At 43.0% G+C, this 26,912-nt stretch overlaps 1 protein-coding gene across 1 annotated transcript in view; it reads right to left on the bottom strand.

The window, feature by feature from the left end:
* Positions 1–23,672: 23,672 nt before the first annotated feature.
* glceb (glucuronic acid epimerase b) overlaps positions 23,673–26,912 on the bottom strand; it is a 108,463-nt gene continuing 105,223 nt past the window's right edge. The window contains exons 5-6 of the mRNA XM_080730697.1: positions 25,960–26,252; positions 23,673–24,489 (exon numbers count right to left, since the gene is read on the bottom strand). Of these exons, the coding sequence (XP_080586823.1) occupies positions 23,758–24,489; positions 25,960–26,252 (1,025 nt within the window). The 3' untranslated portion in view covers positions 23,673–23,757. The remainder of the gene's footprint in view (positions 24,490–25,959; positions 26,253–26,912) is intronic.

The raw sequence follows: 26,912 nt of genomic DNA, 5'->3' as shown, positions 1-26,912 counted from the left end.
GTATAGATCTAGAACACAGAATGTATAGATCTAGAACACAGATTTCATAGCTCTAGAACACTTGGAATGAAAATTCACTGCTTCACTTCGAACCGAGGTTTGATTTTTTTCTTTTTATCCCAGTACATCCCTCTTTATTTGAGTCCTCATCCTCTCTCTTCCTCCTATTCATCCCGTTACGTTGATAATGACTGTAGCCCTCCTTTTTCTTTGTGTGGAGAAAGGAACAAAGTGCACCCTGCAGGGCCCATGGATGCCAGCTCATCTATTACACACCTACTGCTGCTCACAGGCTGCACACAACAATGTTGCGTGCATTATCTCTACTGCCTAACGTGCCATGAATTTGCATTGCCCAGCAAAACATGGCAATTGACTGGTTCACTGTGAAGTGATGTTTCTGTTTTGTTTTATTTAGAATAATCATCTCTCTCTCTCTCTCATGCTTTCTCTCTCTCTGTCCCTCGTGTCCAATTAAAAAGGAGAGATGATGCGAGAGCTGACGAGAAAGCAATCTGAAAACAATGTTTACTCATGGGAAGAAGATTTGATGAGAGAGATATGCAATGTTAATTTCGATAACGATTTGACAGGTTTGCATGGGCAGATCAGATCATATATAAGCCAAACAAAGTACACAAAATGATCCTCTGATTACTTGGATTACAAAATGCTTACTATATAGGATGCTTGTTTCAAAGTTTTGAATATTTCTATTATGAACTAGCCACTTCAGTAAAGGCTTTTAAACTTTTTTGGCCCTGTCCAGTAGGGTGTGTCATGAAATGAAAAATTGAGAAATCAGGGTTTTACCTATGGTTTCAAGTTGTATTATGATATAATGAACCATAATCAAAAGCAAAAAAGTGAGTTTGACTTTATTTACCTACCCCCTTTTTTGATTGAAAAATTGCATTTTTAGGCGTTTTTGGTGGATTTTGACCATTTCCGCCTAAATCAAAATTGTTCTTATTTGTAATTATTTTGGCAATTTTTATCATCACCATTCAAAACCAAATATTTACAGCACTTGGAAATGGTCCTTTTAAAAATAAAACCTTTATTTACTTTCCAATAAAGCCTTTAATCTTCTGACCTGCAAAGACGACAGCCAACAAGTGTTGGAGGAAGGGGTGGATAGGAGGAACTACAGCATCAAGCAGCTGAGTATGGATGTCATGATGGAGGTGGTGAGCTGCTGGCAGAGGGCCAATGCTCAGTTCAGACCCCCAGTCATATTCAAAGACAGCTCCATAGAACAGTGGCCTGGACTGCTCTGGAGAACTTTGCCTGGAACAGAGGGGGCATGAAGAGAGAGGAGGACAGGAAGAACTTCCTAGACAATCTGGACTCCCTCTTCAACATCGCCTCCTGTAGTCATGAGATCCTCCCCTGCTCAGAGTCAGGGTGTGAGGGATGTCAGGAGGGGGCACAGCTGGACTGTAACTGTAGGAGAGAGAAGAGGATTCCGAAGCTGGAGCTGGCTTTCATGATGTCCATGAAGACCAGGCGGCCTCCTGGCCAGAAGGCTTCAGTCCTGATGGTGGCTAGAGCAGTGTTTGGAATCTTCAGGGTGTTTCTCTTCATCACATTCTCCTCAGCCATGGTCTCAGCTGTAGCTTCAGTGTTCTGTTCCTGCAGCAAGAGCTCTGCCTCAGCACCCCTCCTGTCATCTAACTCCTTCTGGTGTTCCTTTTCCTTCTCTGCAGTAGCCTTCTTTATCTTGTCAGCCTTTTCTTTCCGTTCATTTTGCCTCTTAGTCTCCTTTATATCAGGTCCCACCATCATCATGGAAGCCTTCTGGCCAGGAGGCCGCCTGGTCTTCATGGACATCATGAAAGCCAGCTCCAGCTTCGGAATCCTCTTCTCTCTCCTACAGTTACAGTCCAGCAGGTGTGCCCCCTCCTGACATCCCTCACACCCTAGCCTCGGAAACCCAGACTTCTTTAGGCGATCGGAAGAAAAAGAAGCCTGGGCGATCGCGTTATGATCACTGTTGTAGGAAGTGTAGAATTTCCCTAACCAATCAGAGTGCAGAGAGCGTCGCACCAAATGTGTTGACGTCATGACGCAACAGCGTTCTCTGCGCTGAGCAGAGGAGCAGAGGGGGGTGGGGGGAGGAGAACACATGCTATTGGCTGGAGACTTGCGGAGAGACTCACCGCGCCCGCCCATCTGCCTACACTAAACTGTCCGCGTTAGGTTAGAGTGCTCACACCCTGACTCTGAGCAGGGGAGGATCTCATGACTACAGGAGGCGATGTTGAAGAGGGAGTCCAGATTGTCTAGGAAGTTCTTCCTGTCCTCCTCTCTCTTCATGCCCCCTCTGTTCCAGGCGAAGTTCTCCAGAGCAGTCCAGGCCACTGTTCTATGGAGCTGTCTTTGAATATGACTGGGGGTCTGAACTGAGCATTGGCCCTCTGCCAGCAGCTCACCACCTCCATCATGACATCCATACTCAGCTGCTTGATGCTGTAGTTCCTCCTATCCACCCCTTCCTCCAACAGCTTCTTCTCCTGCAGGTAGATGCCGTGCCTCAGGACGCCCCGGAGGGTAGGTAGCTCGGTCTGTGCCATGGGTTCTCCTGGACCTGACACATCAGCAAGGCTAGTCCCAGCCTCATGCCTGGTCTTGGGACCCATCCTAATGTGAGTTGCCTCAATTTAATTCAAATAACAGGTTGTGAAAGGTGAGAAACCAGTCCAGTGTACAGAGTGTACTCTCAGTTGTGATGGCTGGTAGCAACTTGTTGGCTGTCGTCTTTGCAGGTCAGAAGATTAAAGGCTTTATTGGAAAGTAAATAAAGGTTTTATTTTTAAAAGGACCATTTCCAAGTGCTGTAAATATTTGGTTTTGAATGGTGATGATAAAAATTGCCAAAAAAATTACAAATAAGAACAATTTTGATTTAGGCGGAAATGGTCAAAATCCACCAAAAACGCCTAAAAATGCAATTTTTCAATCAAAAAAGGGGGTAGGTAAATAAAGTCAAACTCACTTTTTTGCTTTTGATTATGGTTCATTATATCATAATACAACTTGAAACCATAGGTAAAACCCTGATTTCTAAATTTTTCATTTCATGACACACCCTACTGTCCAGTCCGGGCATCTCGGCCCGGACTGGGAAAAGCGGGACAACTCCCGAGCGGCCGGTCCAGGCCAGCCATTAAGAAAAAATTAAACTGTTTGCACAAAAGTAAAAATTAAACTGTTTGCACAAAATTTGCGAAAACAGCAGATCTAACGCCTCGCGGTGCGAGGCGTTGTGTGCTTGTAGATCGGCTGTTTTCACTAGTTTAAATCATTTTTAAAATGATAAATACAAAACAAACGGTTTTGTGGGTTTTTCACCCAACAACGACGATATATAACTCATGTAATTGGCCCACTGGCTTGTCACAAATCTTTGAGTAGCAGCAGCGCTATAGAGAGAGATCTCTCTCTATAGCGCGCAATGAGGGCCTCCAACTCTTTTTCCCGGGCTGAATCAGGGGCCCAACATGTCCCTATAGGCTGCTGACGCTCACAATCCGACAACCTTTGTTGCATGTCACTCGCCATCTCCCCATCCCCCCATTTCCTGTTAGACTACTGTAATCTGTCAATAAAGCAAAAAGCCAAAGAAATATGCTTTAACGTCTTTTTTTTAGGGCTGTCAAATGATTAAAATTTTTAATCAGATTAATCACAGCTCAAAAATTAATTAATCATGATTAATCACGAATCGAACTATGTCCAAAATATGCCATTTCTTTATGTATATTGTTGCGGTAATGGCAAGCTAAAGGCAAAGATAGATTTATCATACAATATGTAGGACTATATATATGTTTATTATCATTATTGTTATTATTATTACTATTTATGCATTTTTTTTACCTTACCATTTATTGTGTAGCAATAGCAAATATTTATACAATAGGCCCATGGCTACGTCTAAAACACTGGCTTACACATGACTTTTCAGGCCCCCCCCCCCCCCACACCACACACCCTGAGCACTTGGAATTGTTGGAGTTGGCATTACATTAGTTTTGACTGTTTGCTTGTGAAAATAGCAGATCTACATGCTTGTGAGCATGTAGATCCACAAGCATGTAGATCTGCTATTTTCAGAATAATTTGACTAATGTTTGACCAGAGGTATGGTATAGGCCTAGTAAAAAAGCCCTTAATTTGTCAGTTTAGAAATGTGCAGATGCCACACCTATACTGTATGTTGGTCTGTTTATTGTTGAGTGAGAAAACAATGTTAACATTAAGCTTAACATCTGGGGACCCCCCCAAAATAAAATTGGGGATCCCCCTAGGGTTCCCAACCCATAGGTTGAGAACCACTGCAATACAACACAGAATTATTTGACATCTAGGTTACAGATAAAACAGCTGACACACGTGCACAGGACAGAGAAAACAAGCGTTTGTAACAGCTGCCATTAATGTTGTGCTGTTGATTGCCTGGGTCAAATGCGCATTTTCAACGAGGCGATCGATCGTTAAGCTAATGTCATGACTGGCAGTGCCGTGCGTCTTTCATCTGATCCAAGTAAGTTTGGAGCACTCAGGCCAGCAGCCCAGCACCCTAACAACATCGCAGATTTTAGGAACAGAGGTAGAAGTAGGCTAGACTATATATTTTTCAGATGTATTGTATGATGATCAGGTATTATTCCAGTGAACGATCTAAATCCTGTTTCACTTTGAAACCGCAGCTCTTAGCTCTCCTCCGTCTCTCGCTGCTGCAGTCAGAGTGACATGCTTGTGTGTAGAAAGGGGAGGGGGGGGGGTGGAGGAGGAGCAGTGGCAGCGCTATAGGCTACAGTAAGACAGTGTTCCACCGCAGATAGTGTTCCACCGCAGCAGGTCGTTCTGCTTTTGGATTAATTGCGTTAAAAAATTTAACGCAATTAATAAAATAAATTAATTACCGCAGTTAACGCGATAATTTTGACACCTTTACTTTTTTTACTTTTTTTTCACCAGAAGAGTGCCTTGGTTGGCAATTTACAGACTTTTACATTGTAAATATAAACCTTCTGCTCCATCTTTATGGTCCGAAACGCTCTACTCCAGGGTTCCCCAAATAGTTTTCCCCAAGGTCCGAATTATGTCTAGGGTACCAAGCAGAGGGCCACAACATTGCAGTGGGCAACGGTGGCGTTTCCGCTACTCCAGCAACAGTTCAGATATCGTCACTGTCGGGCAGAAACCTCGTATCTCCAAGTTTCAAACGTGTAAGTTTTTTGGTAAAGCAAAGCACTGCTTCATCACACAAGATCGTCGCACAAGACTAGTGAAAACAGCAGATCTACAAGCACACAACGCCTCGCGATGCGAGGCGTTGTGTGCTTGTAGATCGGCTGTTTTCACTAGTTTAGTAAATTTTTTAGATGATAAATACAAAACGAACGGTTTTGGACATACAAGGTTTCCACGACAACGACGATATACTAGTGTTGTTGCTGCTCTTATACTACCATTATTACTGGGGTTGGTGTGGGCCAGACAGTAGCCCCTCGCGGGCCGCAAATGGCCCGTGGGCCGCCTATTGGGGAACCCTGCTCTACTCTCTCTCCCTCTGTGTCTCTCTCTCTCTGTCTCTCTCTGTCTCTGTCTCTCCTTCACACACAGATTCAATAATGGTGAGTTCAGTGGTGTGTTAATTTGATCAAGTGGGCAAAGTTATGAGCCTCCCATAGCCCCAGGTCTCTGGTGTGCAATGAGATGTTCTAATGTTATCACGGCCATTTGGATAGCATCTGAATGGCAGCAGAGGAACAGGATAGGCCTGTAGAGAGATAGATAGAGCTCATAGCGTCTGGAGATAGAATTACACTGTGGGAGACAAAGTCACTGTCAGAGGGAAGGTAATGGCTTTGACTACCGCTGTGCACTTCGATAAGTCATACGTGAAGTTTGTGAGTGCAGGACTACTGTTTGTTTCCCCGTGTTTTTTGAATGTGCACCTGTGTAACCCGGCACAAGACTTGAGTTGAGTGCATTGTTTCTTTTATTCAGATGGAAGCTGGGGTCAAGCCAGCATGGGGCTTGTGAAAAACTAGCCCTGAATGACCTGAATGAGTGTGTACAAATGGAACCAAATGGACACATAGGGTCAGAGTAATGGTGGTCCTTGAAAATAAAAAAACACACCCGATGTGAAGTGAGCGGTGGTCGTGCTTGCATAACGTCTTCAATTGGTAAGTGGTGATGTAATACAGGCTACACACACACACACACACACATTGCTATGGCAAAACGCTGAGGAAAAGTGGCTACAGACACACGCACAGCCACTCTGTGGTGATGTAATATGATGTAATATGACTACACACAGATATTGTTATGGCAAAACGCTGAGGAAAACACATTGCTATGGCAAAACGCTGAGGAAAACACATTGCTATGGCAAAACGCTGAGGAAAAGTGGCTACAGACACACGCACAGCCACTCTGTGGTGATGTAATATGATGTAATATGGCTACACACACACACACACATATTGCTATGGCAAAACGCTGAGGAAAAACATTGCTATGGCAAAACGCTCAGGAAAACACATTGCTATGGCAAAACGCTGAGGAAAAGTGGCTACAGACACACGCACAGCCACTCTATGGAGCGGTTTACCACCGCTCAAAAAGGTTTAAGAAACCTTTGTTCTAATGGACCACTAAGATAACATATATAAAATATTCTGAAGAGAACCTGGAGTCTGACATTCAGTAATGGAGAACAGTATAACGTTATGTAAAAACAACATCTGGAATTTCCCACAGGTCGAGGACAAGTCTTGCCACATGACACATTTGTCCGTGTACGGACATACTGATGACCCCTGAATGGAAGATAATGCCACTACAGAGGAGATAGAAGGAGGAGGGTGAATGGTGCGAGGGGAGCAGTAAGAGAAATAAGGATACATTCAAGTAGCATATCGTCACTGTCGGGCAGAAACCTCGTATCTCCAAGTTTCAAATTTGTACATTTTTTCGCAAAGCAAAGCCCTGTTTCATCATACAAGGCCGGCGCACAAAAGGTAGTGAAAACAGCCGATCTACAAGCACACAACGCCTCGCACCGCGAGGCGTTGTGTGCTTGTAGATCGGCTGTTTTCACTAGTTTAAATCATTTTTAAAATGATAAATACAAAACAAACGGGTTTGGACATACAAGGTTTCCACCCGACAACGACGATATGGGGAAGCACTGCCTCAGCAGCACCAGCAATAGCACGACCACTCCTATCACTAGTTATTTTTCCCTCCCAAATCCCCATAATAAGATATAATGAGATGAATCACAATTCATACATCACATTTATGGTATTGTGGTACAACACATTCCCTGGCCTGCATGATGATTAAACCCATTTAGAACGGGTACACATTATTGTGTATCATTATTTTATGCTTTAACTATTGAAAAATAGCAGATATACAAGCTTGTAGATCTGCTATTTTTGAAAAATCGTGAAAATTAGAATTTTGACCCGATTCTATAAGTGTCTTTTGAATCCTTCTAAGGTTTTTTTTTTAAAAACCTATCTTTCTATGTCAGCAATCTGGCCAGCCATCGTCAAAGAAAAGGTCCTTTTCACTGAACTGGAGCTCAGTTAGTCTGTTCTTGAGAGACTACTATGTCAGTGGTTCTCAAACCTTTTCATGTGAAGGACCCCCAAAATGATATTTATTTGGCCACGGACCCCCATCTCAAAATATTTAGTTCCAGGGACCACGAGAAGCAAAATTTGAGTTACAAACGCTCGCTTTGAAAATACATATATTCAAAGATTTGCACACATTTTCACGACTTTTTCAAAAATAGCAGATCTACAAGCTCGCAGCGCGGCACTCGGTGCCGCGCTGTGAGCTTGTATATCTGCTATTTTTCACTGGTTAAAGCATTCAATAATTCTAGGCCTAAACGGGTTTTAATAACGCAATAACATGATTACAAGAAGAGAAAGAGGGGCGCCCCGAGGCATGCTGGAAAGCGTTCCCTCAGCCATTAACAGCCTGAGATGCTGCACAGCCTCCACTAGAGTAGCCTCGCGTAGCCAGGCTTACTCATCTGCGAAGAGAAAAGCCTGGTGACAATGTGAGGCAGAAAGCGTTCAACTTCCGCCGTGAGAATTTCACCGGAAGACTGCAACGCATTACCTAACTTCCATTAAACGCAGGACTTCCGCCACTTCCGCTAGAACCAACCAGAAGGCATATTGTCTACAGGGTGCCACTTGAGTGGTTCTACCTTCTACTGTCTGAAGCACGCTGGCCTTCTCTTTATCCGCCAGTCCTGATAGCCGGGGACCCACAAGCCCAAAAGCTCAAAGAATAGGGTAGGACCTGTGATTTTCTGCCGTACTTTTTATTTCTGTTTTATCTTTTAGTTTGGTCATTAAGGTCCACAGAATGAGAGGCCTGCTCTGCCGGAAACATCGCGAAAAAAGGTTATGGCCATTTGTATATTCACTGTCCCATTGACTCCACTCGAAATATTTAAAAAATAAAAATAATCTGCTTTAAGTATGTGAGGGGTCAAACTAGGGGTTCTTCATGATTCTGAATCCATTGCAAGCATGTGTTTTGCATGAAAAACATTCCTTGGGTTAACCTTCGGCAGCCCAAAACTGTGAAAAGTGGAAAAAAAGTGATGACTCTAGCCCAAGGAATGTTTTGAACTATTGTTAAACATCTGCATTACTTAATTTACAAGAAGTCGACACAATTAGAGAATATAGAAGAATTGTCATTTTGATGAATGTTGTTTGCCTGTTATTTTTCTTGTGGTAGGCCTATACCAACATCTCATCCAACGACGACAAAATATTCTACGTTTTGCGTCTGAGCGGCTGCAGTAGATCTCATCAAATGGTGGTCCGTGGCACAAATGCAGAATAGATAATGGGCCTGGACATGAAAAGGGTTGAAAACCACTGATGTAGAGCAGGGACCTGCAGAGAATGTTAAGAGAAGCAGGGGCTGACATTTCTAAAAGGGCCTTTTGGTGAAAACATTGAAAATAGCAGACCTCCAGGTCGGCTATTTTCGATGCTTGATTTCTACACAGAGAGGGAAATTCTCTCAACATAAAATACTGCATTCAAGTTCAGGACTCAGGAGAGTTTGGACAAGGCAATTCTCTTGAACGCTGCCTTCAGGTATGGCATGGAAAGAGGGGCATTTGTATTTCTTTCACCATAGTAAAAACTGTATTCATGGTCTGGAGAAGGCTCTTTTTACAGACAGATAGAAGGGCAGGGGCTCAAGGCAAGCCACCTTTGATGTCTATGTGTGCACGACACGTGCCTGATGTAGAGGAGTACCTGTAGTTCTTGTTCCTTTGTCTTCCTGAGCCCCAGCCTACTGACAGACCACTTGGAACACTCTTCTAGCACTGTTCACTGTGGATGAACTCTGACACACTGAACTGGCAGAACATCTCGTCCACCACCAGTGCCACGCAGGGCTGTCACTGGGTGACAGTGGCATTCTTTCCTGTGTTATTTTAATTTGTCCTGCAATGGTGAAAGGGGTTTGTTTGAATGGGAATGTAACTGTTAAAGTACATTGTGCAAAGATGAAAGATCTAAAAAAAAAAAAATCCGATAAGTGTTACCTCGACTTGTCGAGGATAAGGTTGAGATGGTAACATTATTTTTCAAATTCGCTTCATCTTTCGAGGCAGGTGCGTGTGACTTTGTTTTGAGTGCTTTGACCTGTGCGTTGCACTTCTACATTATCTTTCAAAATTGTATACAGCAGGCAAATACCGATCGCAACAATTTGTCCAATTTGTATCAGTATTGCAGTACTGGTATCAAAATAGCACCGGTTCACTGGACTCATCACTAGCCTATTAGTCGGGGGATATCTTAAAAAGTCCTGGAATAAATTCCTTACCAAAACATTTCTTCACCAATGTGTTTGTAAAGGTGTCTAGTAACACATCTCACAAAGACTGAAATTCAGTTTCCCCAGAATCCGTTACAGCTGATTAAAGTTGGTGTCCCATTAAATTAACTATACGGGATAAAACACACCAAAATAAATATGCTTTAAGTAGCATGTGAGGGGTCAAACTAGGGGAATCCATTGCAAGCAGTTGTTTTGCACGAAAAACATTCCTTGGGCTAAAAACGCCCTCACAAAAATATGGTTTAGTGATGAGTCATCACTTTTCAAAGTTTTGGGGGAGCCGCCTTTACCCCAAGGAATGTTTTTTGTGCAAAACAAATGGTTGCAATGGATTCAGAATCATAAAAAACCCTAGTTTGTCCCCTCACATGCTACTTAAAGCATATATTTATCTTGGTGTGTTTTATCCTGTATAGTTAATTTGGGGGGCGCTCTCCATTCCGACGGATTCTCCTAGGGAAACTGAATTTCAGTCTTTGTGAGATGTGTTACTAGACACCTTTACAAACACATTGGTGAAGGATTTCTTTGGTAAGTAATTTATTCCAGGATATGACACTATTTCTGAAGATATCCCTGACTATATAGAGATATTTGGGCTGAAGTGGCAGAACCCTATGAAGGAGAGTAAGAAAGACCTCTGGAAAAGAGGCATATAAGGCCTCTGTGTGCAGAACATGATGCATCACAATGAAAAGCATAAAAAGTAGTTAAGAGAACAGATTGATACTTTGTTTACTCTTTTAAGTAAATGTTCTATAGCATGATAAACAAACACTGAATTCATGTCTGGGAAAGTGGCCTCGAAGGGAGAGAAGATGGCTCCCAAAGACAGATTGATCTGACACAAGAGGCAGATCATGAGTTATTACAGTATAGGTCAAAGAGACTTTATGGGGAAATTGAGAAATCACGTGCAGATAACCCTCTGGCCTAGTTAATACTGCCAATGTGTGTGTGTGTGTGTGTGTGTGTGTGTGTGTGTGTGTGTGTGTGTGTGTGTGTGTGTGTGTGTGTGTGTGTGTGTTTGTAATCGACAAAATTGAACGGCGGAGATGATTTGTGCAGTTGCTTGCTTACGCTACGCATCTTGTAACCTGAACTGCGGGAAATAAACCTGATCGAAGAACCACTTCGACTTGTGTCATCCCATTCAACTGCTGAATGGAACGATCGGTGCTCCTCTAGGTTCCTCTAGTCTAGTTCCCCTAGTGTTGACTGTCACTAAAACTCCTCAAGGGGTGAAGGGACTCCATAGACTGTATAAAAGATATGGACAAAGCGAAGCCATTGGTTTCTATGCAGCGCAAATGACACAATATGGGTCCTTGGCATGGGTGTTGCCATCATAGATTGTAAAGGCACCAGAGGATGCTATTGGCTGCCAACGGTCACGTGCAACCGCAGGGATACATGGGAGAATGTGGTCGGAGCCTCCCGAATTACAGCACACGAAGAAGAACACAGCCGGCTGGTATTAGTTTAGTTGGCCACGCCCCCAACAACTTTATCATCAATTTTAACATAAATGGGACCTTATTTTCACAAAACGCATATAATCGTGATTGAAAGGCAATTTTTAACTAGCGATAGGAACCATAAAGTATTTATGAAAATGTTAATTAAGGTTAGAAAACGAAAGGGGGAAATGAATGGGGTCCAATGGAGAACAATTCTTTTTGCGATCGGCCGGGGGGGAAAACAGCGCAACTAGCGGCCAATCATAGGAAGTTTTAGTTCCGTATTGGAATCATTTTAAATCGGCGGAACTATGCCCCTGAGGGACACACGTGTCCACGATGATCAGTTCACTTTGGTTGGGATACAACGCCACAACGGAGCTTATGGAGGTGCATGGGGTAGTTGTGAATTAGAGGATGACATTTGACAGGAATTCCCGCAGGTCCCGTGGGTCCCGTGGGATTCCCGCAGGACAGGAGTCAAATTTGTATTAATGCCAGGATCGGGACGGGACAGGAATGAAAATCAACAGGAGTGGGCAGGAGCAGGAATCATCCCAGACCAGTTCATCAAATCACAGAAATAAATTGCACAGGAAAGTGAGGTCTTTGAACTGCAAACATTACAAAATTATACATTATATAATAATAAACATGATATCAAATATAATATGGATCAAAATAGAAAAACATCTGCGCGATTTTATTTTTTTATATTTTTTCGGGAGCGGGATGTGAACGGGAGTGATTTTGACCAGGAGCGGGATGGGACCAGGAGTCATTGTACAGGAGTGGGACAGGACGGGATTTATTTTTTTACTCTGGCCCAGGATTGGGATGGGACAGGATCTTTTCTGCGGGAGTGGGACGGGACAGGAGTGAAAATCCACTCCCTTGTCATCCTCTATTGTGAATGTGCACATCGTCCCAAAGGAATGCCTGCCACGGCTGCCAGTGACTCTTGTGCATTAGGGACTGGCAAATTCCCACTTTTCACAGATGTGACCACCCAGGAACGCTGTCTCTCTCTCTCTCTCTCTCTCTCTCTCTCTCTCTCTCTCGCAGGAGGTTTCATTCTCCCAGGTGGAGACATAAGGCCTGCCTGACAACACCTCCAAATCTGCTGTAGTTTTTGTGTGAGGAGGTCGTTGAGGTCGACTACACAGAAATGACCCTGGCAAGACCTTCTCCATTAGCTGCAGTGCTCAGATGTGGCAGGGACATGGCTTAGACCAGGGTTCCCCAATTAGTTTTCCCCACGGGCCGAATCATGTCTAGGGTACCAAGCCGAGGGACCACAACATTGCAGGGGGCGGCGGTGGCGTTCCCGCTACTCCAGCGACAGTTCAGATATCGTCGTTGTCGGGTGAAAATCTTGTATGTCCAAAACAGTTTGTTTTGCATTTATCATTTTAAAAAATATTTTAACTAGTGAAAACAGCAGATCTACAAGCACACAACGCCTCGCGGTGCGAGGCGTTGTGTGCTTGTAGATCGTCTGTTTTCACTACTTTTGTGCGACAGCCTTGTATGATTTGCGAAAGAACATACACATTTGGAGATACGAAATTTCCACCCGACAACGACGATATACTAGTGTTGTTGCTGCTCTTATACCACCATTATTACTGGGGTTGGTGGGAGCCAGACAGTAGCCCCCGCGGGCGGGCCGCCTATTGGGGAACCCTGGCTTAGACCGAAGGGCACGACCTGGAATTGCTATACAGTAAAGTGGTCTAAGGTGGCCTTGTGCAGAGCCTTGCATCATCAAAACTGCATCGTCTTGTGCTATCTTTGTTTAGCAGTACAATGGCCTCAGATATGAAAAGTATTACTGTATCATTTTGTTCACCAACCAGGTGCCACAAAACCATGGAGCAAAGGAGCAGATGAACTATTGGAACAGTTTTGACGAAGAGCGCTGATCTTACATTGCAACTTTAAGGATTAAAGAATCGATAGGTTGAGTCGAGATTCACTATACAAGCTTACCAGCTGCACTTTACGACTAGATTGATCAATAAAAGCCACATAAAAGGGGGACATGGTTTCATCGTGTGCAAATGGAGGTTTATAAGACCAAATAAACACTTTTTTACACACTCCCTCACTGTTCTTCTCGAAGGTTAATTTAGCGTCTATGACAAGACACTTAGATGTAGATACAGTATACAGTAGCCTATGTACTGTAGATCAGTGGTTCTCAACCTGTGGGTCGGGACCCCCAGAGGGGTCCCCACATTATTGTGGGGGGTCCCCAGATGATTAGCTTAATATGCAACATTGTTTTCTCCCTCAACATTAAACAAACCAACATAAAGTTTAAGTGTATAGAGGGTATATGCACATTTCTAAAGTGACAATTGAAGGACTTTTTAATACTTCTAAAATGACAAATTAAACATTGGCCAAATTGTCAAATAGGCAGAAATTGTGAAAATAGCTGATCTACATGCTCACAACGCTATTTTCACAATAGAACCGTGTTGAACAAAATGTAATGCCTCAACTCTTAGTGCTCGTCAGGGTGGGGGGGTCCCCCAATATGATTATTTTGGGGGTCGCGGCCTGAAAAGATTGAGGACCACTGCTGTAGATGAGGATCTCTTAAGGTCTGGGCCATGTGAGACTAGGGTTGAGGAATTCTTTTTAGTTTCCCCGGTGCCGGCCATGGAACCCAGGGGGTCCACAGTGTGATTTCCAACGCAGAGTCATCACTGCCTTGTCGGCGCCTTCTGGGCAGTAAGAGATGCTGGCCAAAATGCTGGAAGGCAGTTTTTTTTCCAAGAGACAAAATCCCACATCTGACAGCAAACAATGAACTGTGGGTTAAATTAAGCATCATTCTTACCATACATTGTGACCATAGACTGTAAAAAATAAATGGACAGAGACACGCCATTGGTTTCTACAGACCCGTAAAAGAAGCCTATTTTTCGAGCAAGTGCAAATCCGCCATCTTTCTATATCTGCTCCAGAAATGGTACCCAGGGAATGCTATTGGCCGGAGGGCGGGTCTCCCTCTCTGTATAGCCATTACAAAGCCTAGAAGCATAGCCTACTTTATAATTTAATAAAAAATGAACGTGACCATGATTCACTAAACGTATATCATGATGATTTAAACGATTTTAAACTAGCGACTGAAAACATAAAGTGTTAATGAAAATGTTTATTAGGATAAGAAAAGTTAGGGGCGCCCACTTCCAGGCGCATACCACTTAGGCATTGCCACATAGGCATGGATGCCTGGCAGCGTCGCCAGTTCGATTCCCGATCCGGACGTCCTTTACCGCGTGTGCCCCATATCTCCCCCCATTTCCTAATTGGAACAGCAGCTTCAACAAGAACTCTGAAGCGGCTTCATTTCCAGCGAAGGGAACTTCAAACATGCAGCACAAAAAACACCAAATAAACTCTCTCTGTAAAAGAAAACGTATCCACCATGATCTCTCATGGTTCTCGCCGAATACACATACATTATTAAATTAACATTAATGTCATTAATCAAAGTAACACATCAATCCCTCAACACATTGCCCATGGCAAATGGCAACATATAAATGGTGCATTTATGTAGCGCCTTTAACCAAGGCGATTTACAATGATTGTGCAGTATACTGTACATCAGGTAGGCAACCTTAGGCACGGGTGCCAACATTGGCACTGGGGAGGGTGATCACCGGCACACTGACAGAAGTGTGAGAGAGAGGATTAATTAAATGAAGTTAGCTCATGTATATCAAATTGCATCTTGCACAACATTCTACATTCATTAAAACTCTGAACTCTGACAGGGGAGGGAGTCGGGGAGATAGGTGGATTATTGCTCTGGGTCTAATGATCGTTATAACAATGTCCTGCCAATCAAAATATGTCAAAATATTTGTCATTAAAACATTTTTAAACGTGGTCAATTAAATGAAGTTAGCTAATTTATAGCAAATTACATCTTGCACAAACTTCTACATTCATTAAAACTAGTAATGTCCTGCCAATCAAAATATTTGTCATTAAAATTGATGTTGATGGCACAACATAATTTATGTTATGGCACACTGACACTCTAGAAATACAAATGTGGCACTTCATTTCAAAAAGGTTGCCGACCCCTGCTGTACATTCACCCATTCACACACACACACACACACACACACATTCATACACCGATGGCGGAGGAAACCATGCAAGGCACCAACCTGCTCATCTGGAGACAATTTACAAAACATACAACAAATACAAAACATACACCCGGGGTTCCCACACATCTTTACCAATTAATTTCCAAAACTTTTCCAGACTATTTAACCCAATTTCCAGGACTATATAACAATAATTCAGCTCAATAACGAGTCGCTTACTCCTATGCGCAATGCCCAAAGACAGGTAGTGTATGCCAGTGGTTCTCAACCTTTTCAGGCTGCTGTGACCCCTGAAATAATCATATTTTAACTGGGGACCCCCCACACTGACGAGCTCTAAGAGTTGAGGAATTTTGTATAACACGTTTCTATTGTGAAAATAGCAGATCTACATGCTCACAACGCCTCGCGTTGCGAGGCGTTGTGAGCATGTAGATCTGCTATTTTCACAATTTCTGCCTCTAATATTTGACAACTTGTCCCAAGACCCATGTTTAATTTGTCATTTCAGAGGTATTAACAAAATCAATAACCAAAGGCAATATATAGCTATTTTTCCAGGACCTTCCAGGACCCTTGATAAATTCCCAAACTTTTCAAGTACTCGAAAAATATTTTTCTAATTTCAAAATATTTCCAGGAATTTCATGACCGTGGGAACCCTGTACACACATTGCCCGTTCACGAATACTAAATAAAACACTACAGTTTTTAACCAAAAAAAGACTGTACAACAAGCTTAAGAAAAAATGCTTTTATTTGTACAACGTTAAAAAGCAAATTTTAAAGCACAAAGATTTACTCTTCAATATAAACACCTGGCTCCCTCTGAATAAAAAAATGGTAGCATGTGCACATTGTGCTTGAATTGCTAAATCTGTACAACGAACGGCCGGGGTCTCCCAAGGCGTTACTTAGGACCCCAGTAAACATTTTTATTGCATAAGTCACATGTGACCCATTGGCCATATGTTTGATTTTTTACAGGGTAGTGGAACGAAAAGAAAAACGTTTAAATGAGGAAAACTTTAAGAAAAGGTTTCATATTATATCCATTACACAGTGAACAACAGTATAGCAGCTTTCTAAAGGAAGGCGTTGTACATTGCCGTGAAGAAAAAAAACAAAAACAAATACCTAATCCAAAAGAAAGAAAGAAAAAAAAAGTATTAAAACCACGTGACAATATGTCCATTGTGCTTCAGTCTAACAAAGCATATTATCATTCTTTTGCAAAAATGCTTCCATGGAAGATTAAAGGCTATACAAAAACAAATCCAAGATTTTGCATCTATTTAGCCTTTCCCTTTGAAAATGTTGCCTACTCGATACTAATAGCTAGTTGCACACTTCCCCTTTTAGATAGCGGTGTTTACATAATGTTCGCTAAACATCTATTAGAACCTACGTCAAAAAAGGCAGTGTTTCAATGACTGTCCAATGAGATATCTTATCAAATGCTAAATGGAAATTCATATTCACTATTATAAACAGAAAAAAGGAAAAATAAAAAAGAAATCACACTTCCCTCACTGCTGATTTGAATCAACGGCTTTGGTATGAACAAAATGAAATGTTATATACACTAAAGCCCGTATCAGAGTCGGGTCCGCGGTGGAAGGCTATCCACCGCGGTGTAGTGCCGTGTAGTCTTTTTGAGCGTTAACGTTGTAGTTTTATGACTCAAAAAGACTACACGGCACTACACCGCGGACCTGACTCTGATACGGGCTTAACACAGCTCCAGAACATGAACTTTTCCAGTTTTCCCTTTTAATTACATGACGCCATGCTCGCTTGTCCCATCATCAAAGCGGCAAGACGTGATGATATATGCATACAAGTATCCATGAGAAGAAAGTAAGAGGTTAAGAGGGAATTATGTTTAAAAAAAAAAAAAAAGATCTATGAAACAAAGCTAGGATGGGAGGAGGTATGCAAAAATAATGGGATCAATGCAATATGCAGTCACGTCCCTTTTCTTTGAAAACCACTTCAAATACATTGTGTAGCACTTCAGAACGCAGTCTGGCCAAAACAAATACAGGCCTTGCTTTTTTAGAATAAAGTTTAGTGCACAATGCAGTAAAGTTTCAGGTTACAGGAAAAAAAAATGTTTCTTTCAATTAAACTTTTTAGCACATGGGTTTGTCGGGGTTACACCCCGCCACTCCGACATGTCTCCTTTCCGACATGTCTCCATTCCGACACTAACCCTATCTCTAACCCTTACCCTAAACTTAACCCCTATGGAAGTGTCGCCACTCCGAAAATAAGAAGTCAATTTCGGAGTGGCGACATGTCGGAATGGAGAGCGACACCCCTCTGTCGGAGCATGAAGGGACATGACGAACGCAGACGACCTCGTAAGATATGCTTTCTTTTCACCGGAGAAAATATGAAAATGAACATTGGGGAAAGTACAACCCGAAAGACTTGATTTATTCCCATTCATTCTCAGCTCCAGTCAATCACCACAGCAGATGTGAGGAAATTCTAATTCTCCTCTGTATTGTTTTGTTTTGTTTCGTATGAAAACGGCACCAGTGAATGAATGCTGACTCATCTCTGACTCTCCAAACCCACTCAAGCGAATTGAGTCTCTCCGAAAACCATTTTCTCTTTCATTCATCTGTCAATAGGCTAGAACACAGACCAACGAGACTGAGCCCACACACATACATGACAGAATGTCAGAAATACATCTCAAGATTTAACACCACAATTGGAAGATATTGGCTGGGTCATTTATGGCACTTCCGTGACCACGAGAGCAAAGGTCCGTTTCTCAATAGATGTCATCATCTAGGAGGGTTATTAAAATAATTTGGCCGGGGTGTATTTTTCAAAATGGTCGGGAAAATGTTTAAATTTAGGCCTAGAATTATTGAATGCTTTAACCAGTGAAAAATAGTGCCGCGCTGCGAGCTTGTAGATCTGCTATTTTTGAAAAAGTCGTTAAACGTAAAAAATCGTACAAACGGCGAACGTTTGTAACTCAAATTTTGCTTCTGGGTGGTCCCTGGAACTAAATATTTTGCGATGGGGGTCCGTGGCCAAATAAAAATCATTTTGGGGGTCCTTCACATGAAAAGGTTTGAGCACCACTGACATAGTAGTCTCTCAAGAACAGACTAACTGAGCTCCAGTTAACTCATCCAGAGCCCAGGACATTAACGGATTAGGGGGTCCAGAGTGCCCCCTCCCGGCCCCATTAACGGCCATTGTCTTATTTTGAAGGCCAGAAGTCTAGACCGGAAGTACTTCCGGTCTGACGTCATCGGATCCTGCGACGGAACCGATCATTGTTTACGTGGTGCCATGCTGGATTGCATAGGAGCGTTTATACATGTGTTTTATAAGCGAGCATCTGCCTCCATCTTCGCTTCTAAAGTGTTGTTTTGAGATAATGGACATTAAAGATGATGACTATTGTGTGCTCGTGGAGCCGTGATGATGACAAATCAGCGCGGATTTCGTCTCCGGAGCGTCGGCCATTGTACTAGGTATTTTTACTCGCCGTTACAGTAATATATTACTTTTCGCGCGACATCGCGCATTCGGCACTATACGTACTCTAGTACTTATTGCGTGACATCACGCGAAAGGCACTAGATGAGTTAAGTGAAAAGGACCTTTTCTTTGACGATGGCTGGCCAGATTGCTGACATAGAAACAGGGTTTTTCAAAAAATCTTAGAAGGATTCAAAAGAAATTCAAATTTTCGCGACTTTTCAAAAATAGCAGATCTACAAGCTCGCAGCGCGGTACTCGGTGCCGCGCTGTGAGCTTGTATATCTGCTATTTTTTAATATTTAAAGCATAAAATATTGCGTCGTAATGTGTTCAGGCCTAAATGGGTTAACAGCTAGGGTAATTTTTAGTCTCATTCACTTACTATACACTACACTATAAAATATCTGCTTTAAGTGGGATGTGAAGGGTCAAACTAGGGTTTTTTTTATTATTCTGAATCCATTGCAAGCATTTGTTTTGCATGAAAAACATTCCTTGGGCTGGAAAATACACCCCGGCCAAATTATTTTAATAACCCCTCCTAGATGACAAATCCATTGAGAAACGGACCTTCGCTCTTGTGGTCATGGAAGTATGGGATTTGCCCCAACTATATAGCTAGCACTGCGGGTGGTCTTGGGGGTGCATTCCTACGTTCCATCAACTCATATATTAAGATGATCATCTCTCACACAGTAAAGAGTGTTAGTTTAACTCTGGACCCTTTGGGGATCAGTTATTATTTAGTTAAACTGACACTGAGGACTTTATTGTGCACATACCTGCTATACACAGGGTTCCCACACATTTTTACCAATGAATTTCCAAAACTTTTCCAGAATATTTAACCCAATTTCCAAGACTATATTATAACAATAATTCCACTCAATAACAAGTCGCTTACTCCTATACGCAATGCCTAAAGACAGGTAGTGTATGCCAGTGGTTATCAACCTTTTCAGGCCGTGACCTCAGAAATAATCATGTTTTAACTGGGGACCGGACACCCTGACAAGCGCTAAGGTTGAGGAATTTTGTATAACACGGTTCCATTGTGAAAATAGCCGATCTAAATGCTCACAACGCCTCGCAACGCGAGGCGTTGTGAGCATGTAGATCTGCTATTTTCACAATTTCTGCTTCTAATATTTGACAATTTGGCCAATGTTTAATTTGCCATTTCAGAGGTATTAACAAAATCAATAACCAAAGACAATGCATAGCTATTTTTTCCAGGACCGTGGGAACCCTTGTATACAGATCTTGGGAGAAATATGTGAGCAATGTGATAAGCTTTTTTAGATTCAGCTGGTTGTGAGGGATTGAGTTGTGTTAAAGACTCATGGGTCATTGGCCTGGACCGCTGACAAAGCAGTCCAGCCATCTACAGGCTCCAAAGTAGCCTGAGAGTGTGCCGCGAGTTCGAGTCCCGATGGTCTTTGCTGCATGTCAGGGTGGCTGGGATTTTGTCATTTTGCTGGGCCTCTTGGCAGTTTGTTCTGGTTGTGAGAAAAATAAACGGGAGAGGCCAGTCTGAGTGTGAGAGTGAGAAGCTGCAAGTGCATCCTTCCTGCAATTCTTACAACCTACAGTAAATTGTAATTCTGGACCAAACCTGAATGGACAAGCACTCAAAGTGCTGCCACTCGGCTCTGCATGCATTGAAGGACGTGTGAAATGAGAAAGTTTTAGTCGCAAGGCTCTGAATATGTAAGTATAGCCTTGGGTACGAACAATTTGCGGGGACACGTAGCCTATGATGGCTCCAAATAGCACATCCCTAATCAATTTCTGTCACTGTGCGAAACCACATAGTACTAAACAATAGATCATGTCTTTGTGCACAAGTCAAGAGGTCTTGCCCTATACTATATCAAGTTTAGGCTGATTGTACAAACGGTTCAGTTTTTGGTAGTTCCTGCCCGTTCTCAGAATCAGTGGATTTGGAGTGGCTTCATTATTAACTCGATTAGTACATTTTTGTAGGGCTATTTCTGTGTCCAAGTGCCATTAGGCAGTTTTCCCAAAACTGGTATTGAATAAAATAATTACCGTAATTAACAGTAGACTTGAGGCAAGCAGTCATGGTTTTGTACAACAAAGTATTATGGAATATTGAGCAATTATTTAAGGAGAATTAACATGGCATGGGTTCTATTTGGGTTTGACTCCCCTCTACAAAGCATTTAATAAAACAAAGTTGCTTGTAGAGAGATCATTCAGTAAAGAAAAAAAAAACGTGCTCCCTGTAGTCGGGGGTGTTAGGGAGATAACATGGCCATTTCGCGCTGTATTAGTCTAAAAGCGCGAAGTTTTGCACAGATGTAGCCCAGGGCTTGCTCTAATGATTTAGCTAGGGCGCCCGAGTCGGCGACCTTTGGGGTCGCCACAGCGGCCAAATCAAGTTGGACTCCCATCGACTTTCTATACAGCAGGATACCCAGAAAACCTTTTTTAAGTAGGATGTGAGGGTCTAACTAGGGGGTTGTCATGATGCTGAATCCATTGCAAGCATTTGTTTTGCATAAAAAACATTCCTTGGGCTACAAATGGCCCCAGAAAACCCCCAAAAAACATTCCTTGGGCTACAAATGGCCCCAGAAAACCCCCACAAAACTGTGAAAAGTGAGTGAAAAGTGATGACTCATCACTTTTCATCACTAAACCATCGTTTTCTGGGGCCATTTGTAGCCCAAGGAATGTTTTTTTTGATTGTGCCTTTGATGAGTTTCATTTAATTAGGCTTTATGAATCAGAGGAACGTTGTTAAATCCTGTCCATTCATTTCAAGGCTGCTCAACAGCACTGCCGGGTGGCTGCAGCTGTTGTTGCCGACGTGCTCATACAGACAAACACACTCGGTCAAATGTTGGGAGCGGCAGGTACCCGCTCGAGAAGAAAGAAGAAAGGGGGTGGAGGGGGAGCTACTGTTCAGAGATAAAGTAGGCTTAACAGCTTTTTGTACAGGATGTGGATACTTACTCGCATCCATGAAATAATAACCACCAACGTTTTTTTCAGTTCCACTAAAAACCCATGGGGGTTTCTTGATATGAAAACGTAAGGCAATTTATGTTTGCTTTTTTAATTTTTCATGGAGAGACTTCAGATAATTAGGGAATTATGTGGGTTTTGAAAGATGGCGTATGAGAGAGAAAACATGGTGGAAAAAAAACATGAGCCCAACTGCAAATATTTTCAGAAGATTGGTTCAGCTTTTTGTTTTCAAAAGTCCCTGCTCCAAATAATTAATATAATACTCTTTTATTTATGGTATACTTTCTCGTTAAGCTGTGGAAATCTAGAGTGAGATGGTAAAAAAATATAATCGGAGAAGAGACTCAGTGAGGATATACAGTATAAAAAAAGTTGGAAAAGACAAAAGATTCGATAAATCCCCATTCAAGGACGTTTTTTTCCATCTTAGCATTATAAGTTGTTTTGAGACAAAACACAAAGAAGATGCCGCCCCCCCCCCCCTCCCTCCCCCCCTCCAAATACACACACTTCCTGAAGCTAGGCCTATACATAATTACAAACGCTAGCTCAGAAAAGAATGCAAGAGCTGCAATTATTGTTGCAGAAAAATTCAAAAACCCGGGACTGCGACACAGAGCTCAACAGACACGCTAACTGTCGAGAACTGCAATTGACTGAAACACATTCTTCAACTCCTCTGCCTTTAACGAAACACGCAGACACACAACCTGCAACATTCATTCACACACACATGACCCAAATAGAAGGATACAGGATAGGTGGGCACTAGGGACATCTGGGCACCTCCATGTAAAATTGGTTATTTTGTCCAAAATGTAAAAAAACGAAATATAATAATATAAATAAAATCAAAGAATTTAGTTAGAAAACAATGTTTAAGAAGTAGTGAAAATAGCAGCTCTACAAGCTCATAACGCGGCACCAAGTGGTGTAAAGTACAGTATACATGATGTGAACATGCACAGTACATCATTATCAGACTTCATTTTATCCTTCAACGTTTACGCCAGAAAATTGGAAATACAGTTTTTGTAGCACTTGTAGAGACCTTAATTGTCAAATGTTTAAGCATGTTCTAATCACGTACACTTTATTTTTACTTAACCCTTTCACTGCCAGAGTTTAAACATTGTGTATCCGCCACCGACAGCATTCAGAGACTTTCACTAACCTTTGAAAAGTTATGCGTTGCCACGACCCGCCCACGGATCATATAGACGCAGACGGGTCCCTTAAGAGTCTGTAAAAGAAATGGTAGGTTCGTGATAAGCCATTGCAAAGTTACAGGCAGTTGACTGCACCACGGTTTCCACTGGTGCTGATCGAAGCCACCATGGGAATGAACGGAATGCATTTTCTAAACAAGACCATGGGGACTGAAGTACATGCTGTTTTTGCAGTCACGTGATCCCCCAGCATGGTCAAGACTGCAGAGTGTCGAAAACAAACGGTGACTCATAGGTTAGCGAAAAGCGCCATCCAACGCGAAAGAGTAGATGAGTTAAAAACATTTTCCAAATATTTAAATTGAACATTTCTGACAAAATAGCCAATTTTACAGTGAGGTGCCCAGATGTCCCTAGTGCCCACCTATCTTGTTACCAAATAGACACACACTCCCTCTCATTTGCATCCAGGTTATCAACACGTACTGTATGTATATTTATAATGTATATATATATTTATATATATATATATCGATTAGACCCTCCAACCTAGTTGTGCTTGGCACGGGCCCCTTTCAGGTAGCTCTTCCAGCGCTTCACCACATCTCTGAAGATGGGCGCGTTGTCTATGGAGGCCAGCAGCTGCAGCTGGTTAATGTGCGTGGTGTGGTAGTCCCAGCGCGCCAGGTTGGGCGCCGTGCCCAGCATGTAGTGGCGGAGGTCGTAGATGCTCCCGGAGCCCGTGTCGAAGAGCGGCAGCATGGCCTTCACGGACTCCATGCCGCGGCTGAACAGCTGTCCCGCCTCCCTGCCCAGCTTCTCCCCGGCCGTCTCCGTCAGGTCGTAGAGGCCCAGCAGGGAGTAGATGAAGCCGTTGAGGACGAAGGAGCTGGGCGTGGTGGGGTACTCCTCGTACCAGTCGTACTTGTTCATGAACACCGCCTTGACGCCGTGCTGCGCCGACGTCGTCTTGTACGGCCCCGTCGCCTTGAGGGCGGCGCCGAGGTACGCCTGGTCCTTGGTGAGGAGGTAAGCTCTCACCAGGGTGGACATGGCCTGGCCCTGGGCCATGGCCGAGTACCAGCCGGGCTCCAGCGGCCGGAAGCCCTCGCCCAGCTTGCGGGTCACCATGATGGGCCAGCCGCCGCGCTCGTCCTGGTTCCGGACCAGCCAGTCGCTGGCCGCGAAGAAGGCGGCCATGTGGGAGGTGGTGGAGATGGTGACGTTGTCGACGGATCCGCGCCCGTGCAGCACCACGCGCACGACCCGTCTGGGCATGATCTGGAAGGATGACATGGCTCACACGTCAGTTCTCACACCTCTATTGGACTCGCTCTTCCTTTGGAACTAAGTATGCGATAAGGTCTTGCTGCGCGGTGGCGTATATGGACACAACGGGCTGAAAATTCCCTGAGACGGAGCCGAAGGGAATTATCAGCCTGAACTGTCCATATACGCCATAATGACCAAGCAGCAAGACTTTATAGCACTTATTACCCGGCTAATAAATACAATTAATAATTTGACTCAAAACTAAAAACAAAATTAAGTATTTCCTTGTTTACAGACGGCTGAAAGTGTTCCACAAGTGTTGCGCTCGCGGGTCGCCTTGGAAAACAAGGAAGTGCTGATCAAATAAATCCATTTTCTGTTACTACGTTGTCTATTTCTCGCCTCAAATGTTTTTAAAAACATTCTTGAGAGCAACGTTTAGTTGTGAATGACGCTGTGTGTTTGTTTAGATGGCTGACATGTTGGATACGGTACTAAATTCTCCCAGTGCATCCTGACTGCAGCAGGTGCTCTGAGCCGTTGATGAGCAGCGGTGAATTATAGAGCGGAGCGGTCATTATACGCCTATAATTCACAGCTGATTTCAGCGCTCGACCAATCAGAATAAAGCATTCAACCAAGCCGGGTAATAATACATTTTATTGAAATGAAAGTAAATAAACTAAGCTAGTAAAAAAGCTCTTACAAGGCACAAATTAGAAAGCAGATCCTTCAATTTGTGAGCAGTGGCTGAGCATTGTGGAGGAGATATTTGTGATGGAGAAACTAACTGAGATTGCAAGAGACTATTCCTCAAAAAAAATGGGAGAAATGGACTGAATATAGAAGCCAACAAGATGACACCACACACACAATGGGCATTCATACAGAGTGCCGCGATGCAAGCTTGTAGATCTGCTATTTTTGAAAAAGTAGTGAAAATGTGTGCAAATCTTTGAATATATGTATTTTCAAAGTGAACGTTTGTAACTCAAATTTTGCATCTGGGTGGTCCCTGGAACTGAATATTTTGAGATGCGGGTCCGTGGCCAAATAAATATCATTTTGGGGGTCCTTCACATGAAAAGGTTTGAGAACCACTGACATAGTAGTCTCTCAAGAACAGACAAACTGAGCTCCAGTTAAGTGAAAAGGACCTTTTCTTTGACGATGGCTGGCCAGATTGCTGACATAGAAACATAGGTTTTTCAAAAAAACCTTAGAAGGATTCAAAAGACACTTATAGAATCGGGTCAAAATTCTAATTTTCACGATTTTTCAAAAATGGCAGATCTACAAGCTCGCAGCGCGGCACTCGGTGCCGCGCTGTGAGCTTGTATATCTGCTATTTTTCAACAGTTAAAGCATAAAATAATGATACACAATAATGTGTACCCGTTCTGAATGGGGTTAACTGAAATTCTGTCATTTCTCTAGAGGGCCTCTTTGATAACAACATGTATCAAACTTTAAGCCCACCTTTGTGGCTTTGACAGCCTTGGTGTTGGACAGACCCACACCCTTCCTGAGGTCAGTCAGCAGGTCCCGGGTCAGCGTGCTCCAGGCCCCACGCGGCCCAACGCCGTATGTTATGTCCCGGTCCTTGAAAGCGATGAGCTGCGTGCTGGTGACATAGTGGATGACAAAGGGCGGTCCCTTCTCGGTGGTCTCCAGGACCACAGACACACTGCCGTTGGAGGTGAACTTGAGGTCCAAGCTCAGGATGAAATCCTTGGAGTTCCCCAAGGGGAGTGAGACGCCCTCCGATGACTCTGTATGAGGAGAAGCATACACATCCATAAAACCGCAAATCCCTATATATGGGGAACGCTGATGTCATCAATGTGTGATTTATACACTGGCCTAGACCAGGGGTTCCCAAACGTTTTTGTCCCAGGGCACCCCATGAATATTATTTTTTAATCCGAGGGACCCCTACATTATAATTTTCACTCACAGCACATTATATTTATAGCATATCGTCGTTGTCGGGTGGAAACCTTGTATGTCCAAAACCGTTCGTTTTGTATTTATCATCTATAAAATACACTAAACTAGTGAAAACAGCAGATCTACAAGCACACAACGCCTCGCATCGCCCATATATGGGCATAAAACGGACACAGACAGCCATATGTATTGATGTCCTATTGTATAAACAAAAAATGGTGCCATGGCATTGGTCCGAAATGTCATTGTTCCTACATCCCATTAGTCAGAATCCGGTGATGTTAACCGTGAAAAATACTATGCCTAAACCTAAACCTAACCTCAGTAAAACTATGCCTAAATCTAACCCTAAAACCTAATCCTAACTAAATTCGGACTAATGAGATTTCGGACTTATGGGCAGTCCCCCAAAAAATAAAACAAAACACTTTGTTAAAAAGGTGCTATTTGGAGTTGGGGGATATAGCCATAAGCCAAAAAAA

The sequence above is a fragment of the Nannobrachium achirus genome (genome assembly GCF_963921795.1).
Source record: "Nannobrachium achirus genome assembly, chromosome: 7".
NCBI classification, from domain to species: domain Eukaryota; kingdom Metazoa; phylum Chordata; class Actinopteri; order Myctophiformes; family Myctophidae; genus Nannobrachium; species Nannobrachium achirus.
The sequence above is the reverse complement of the archived record's forward strand: the minus strand, read 5'-3'. Positions and strand labels throughout refer to the sequence as shown.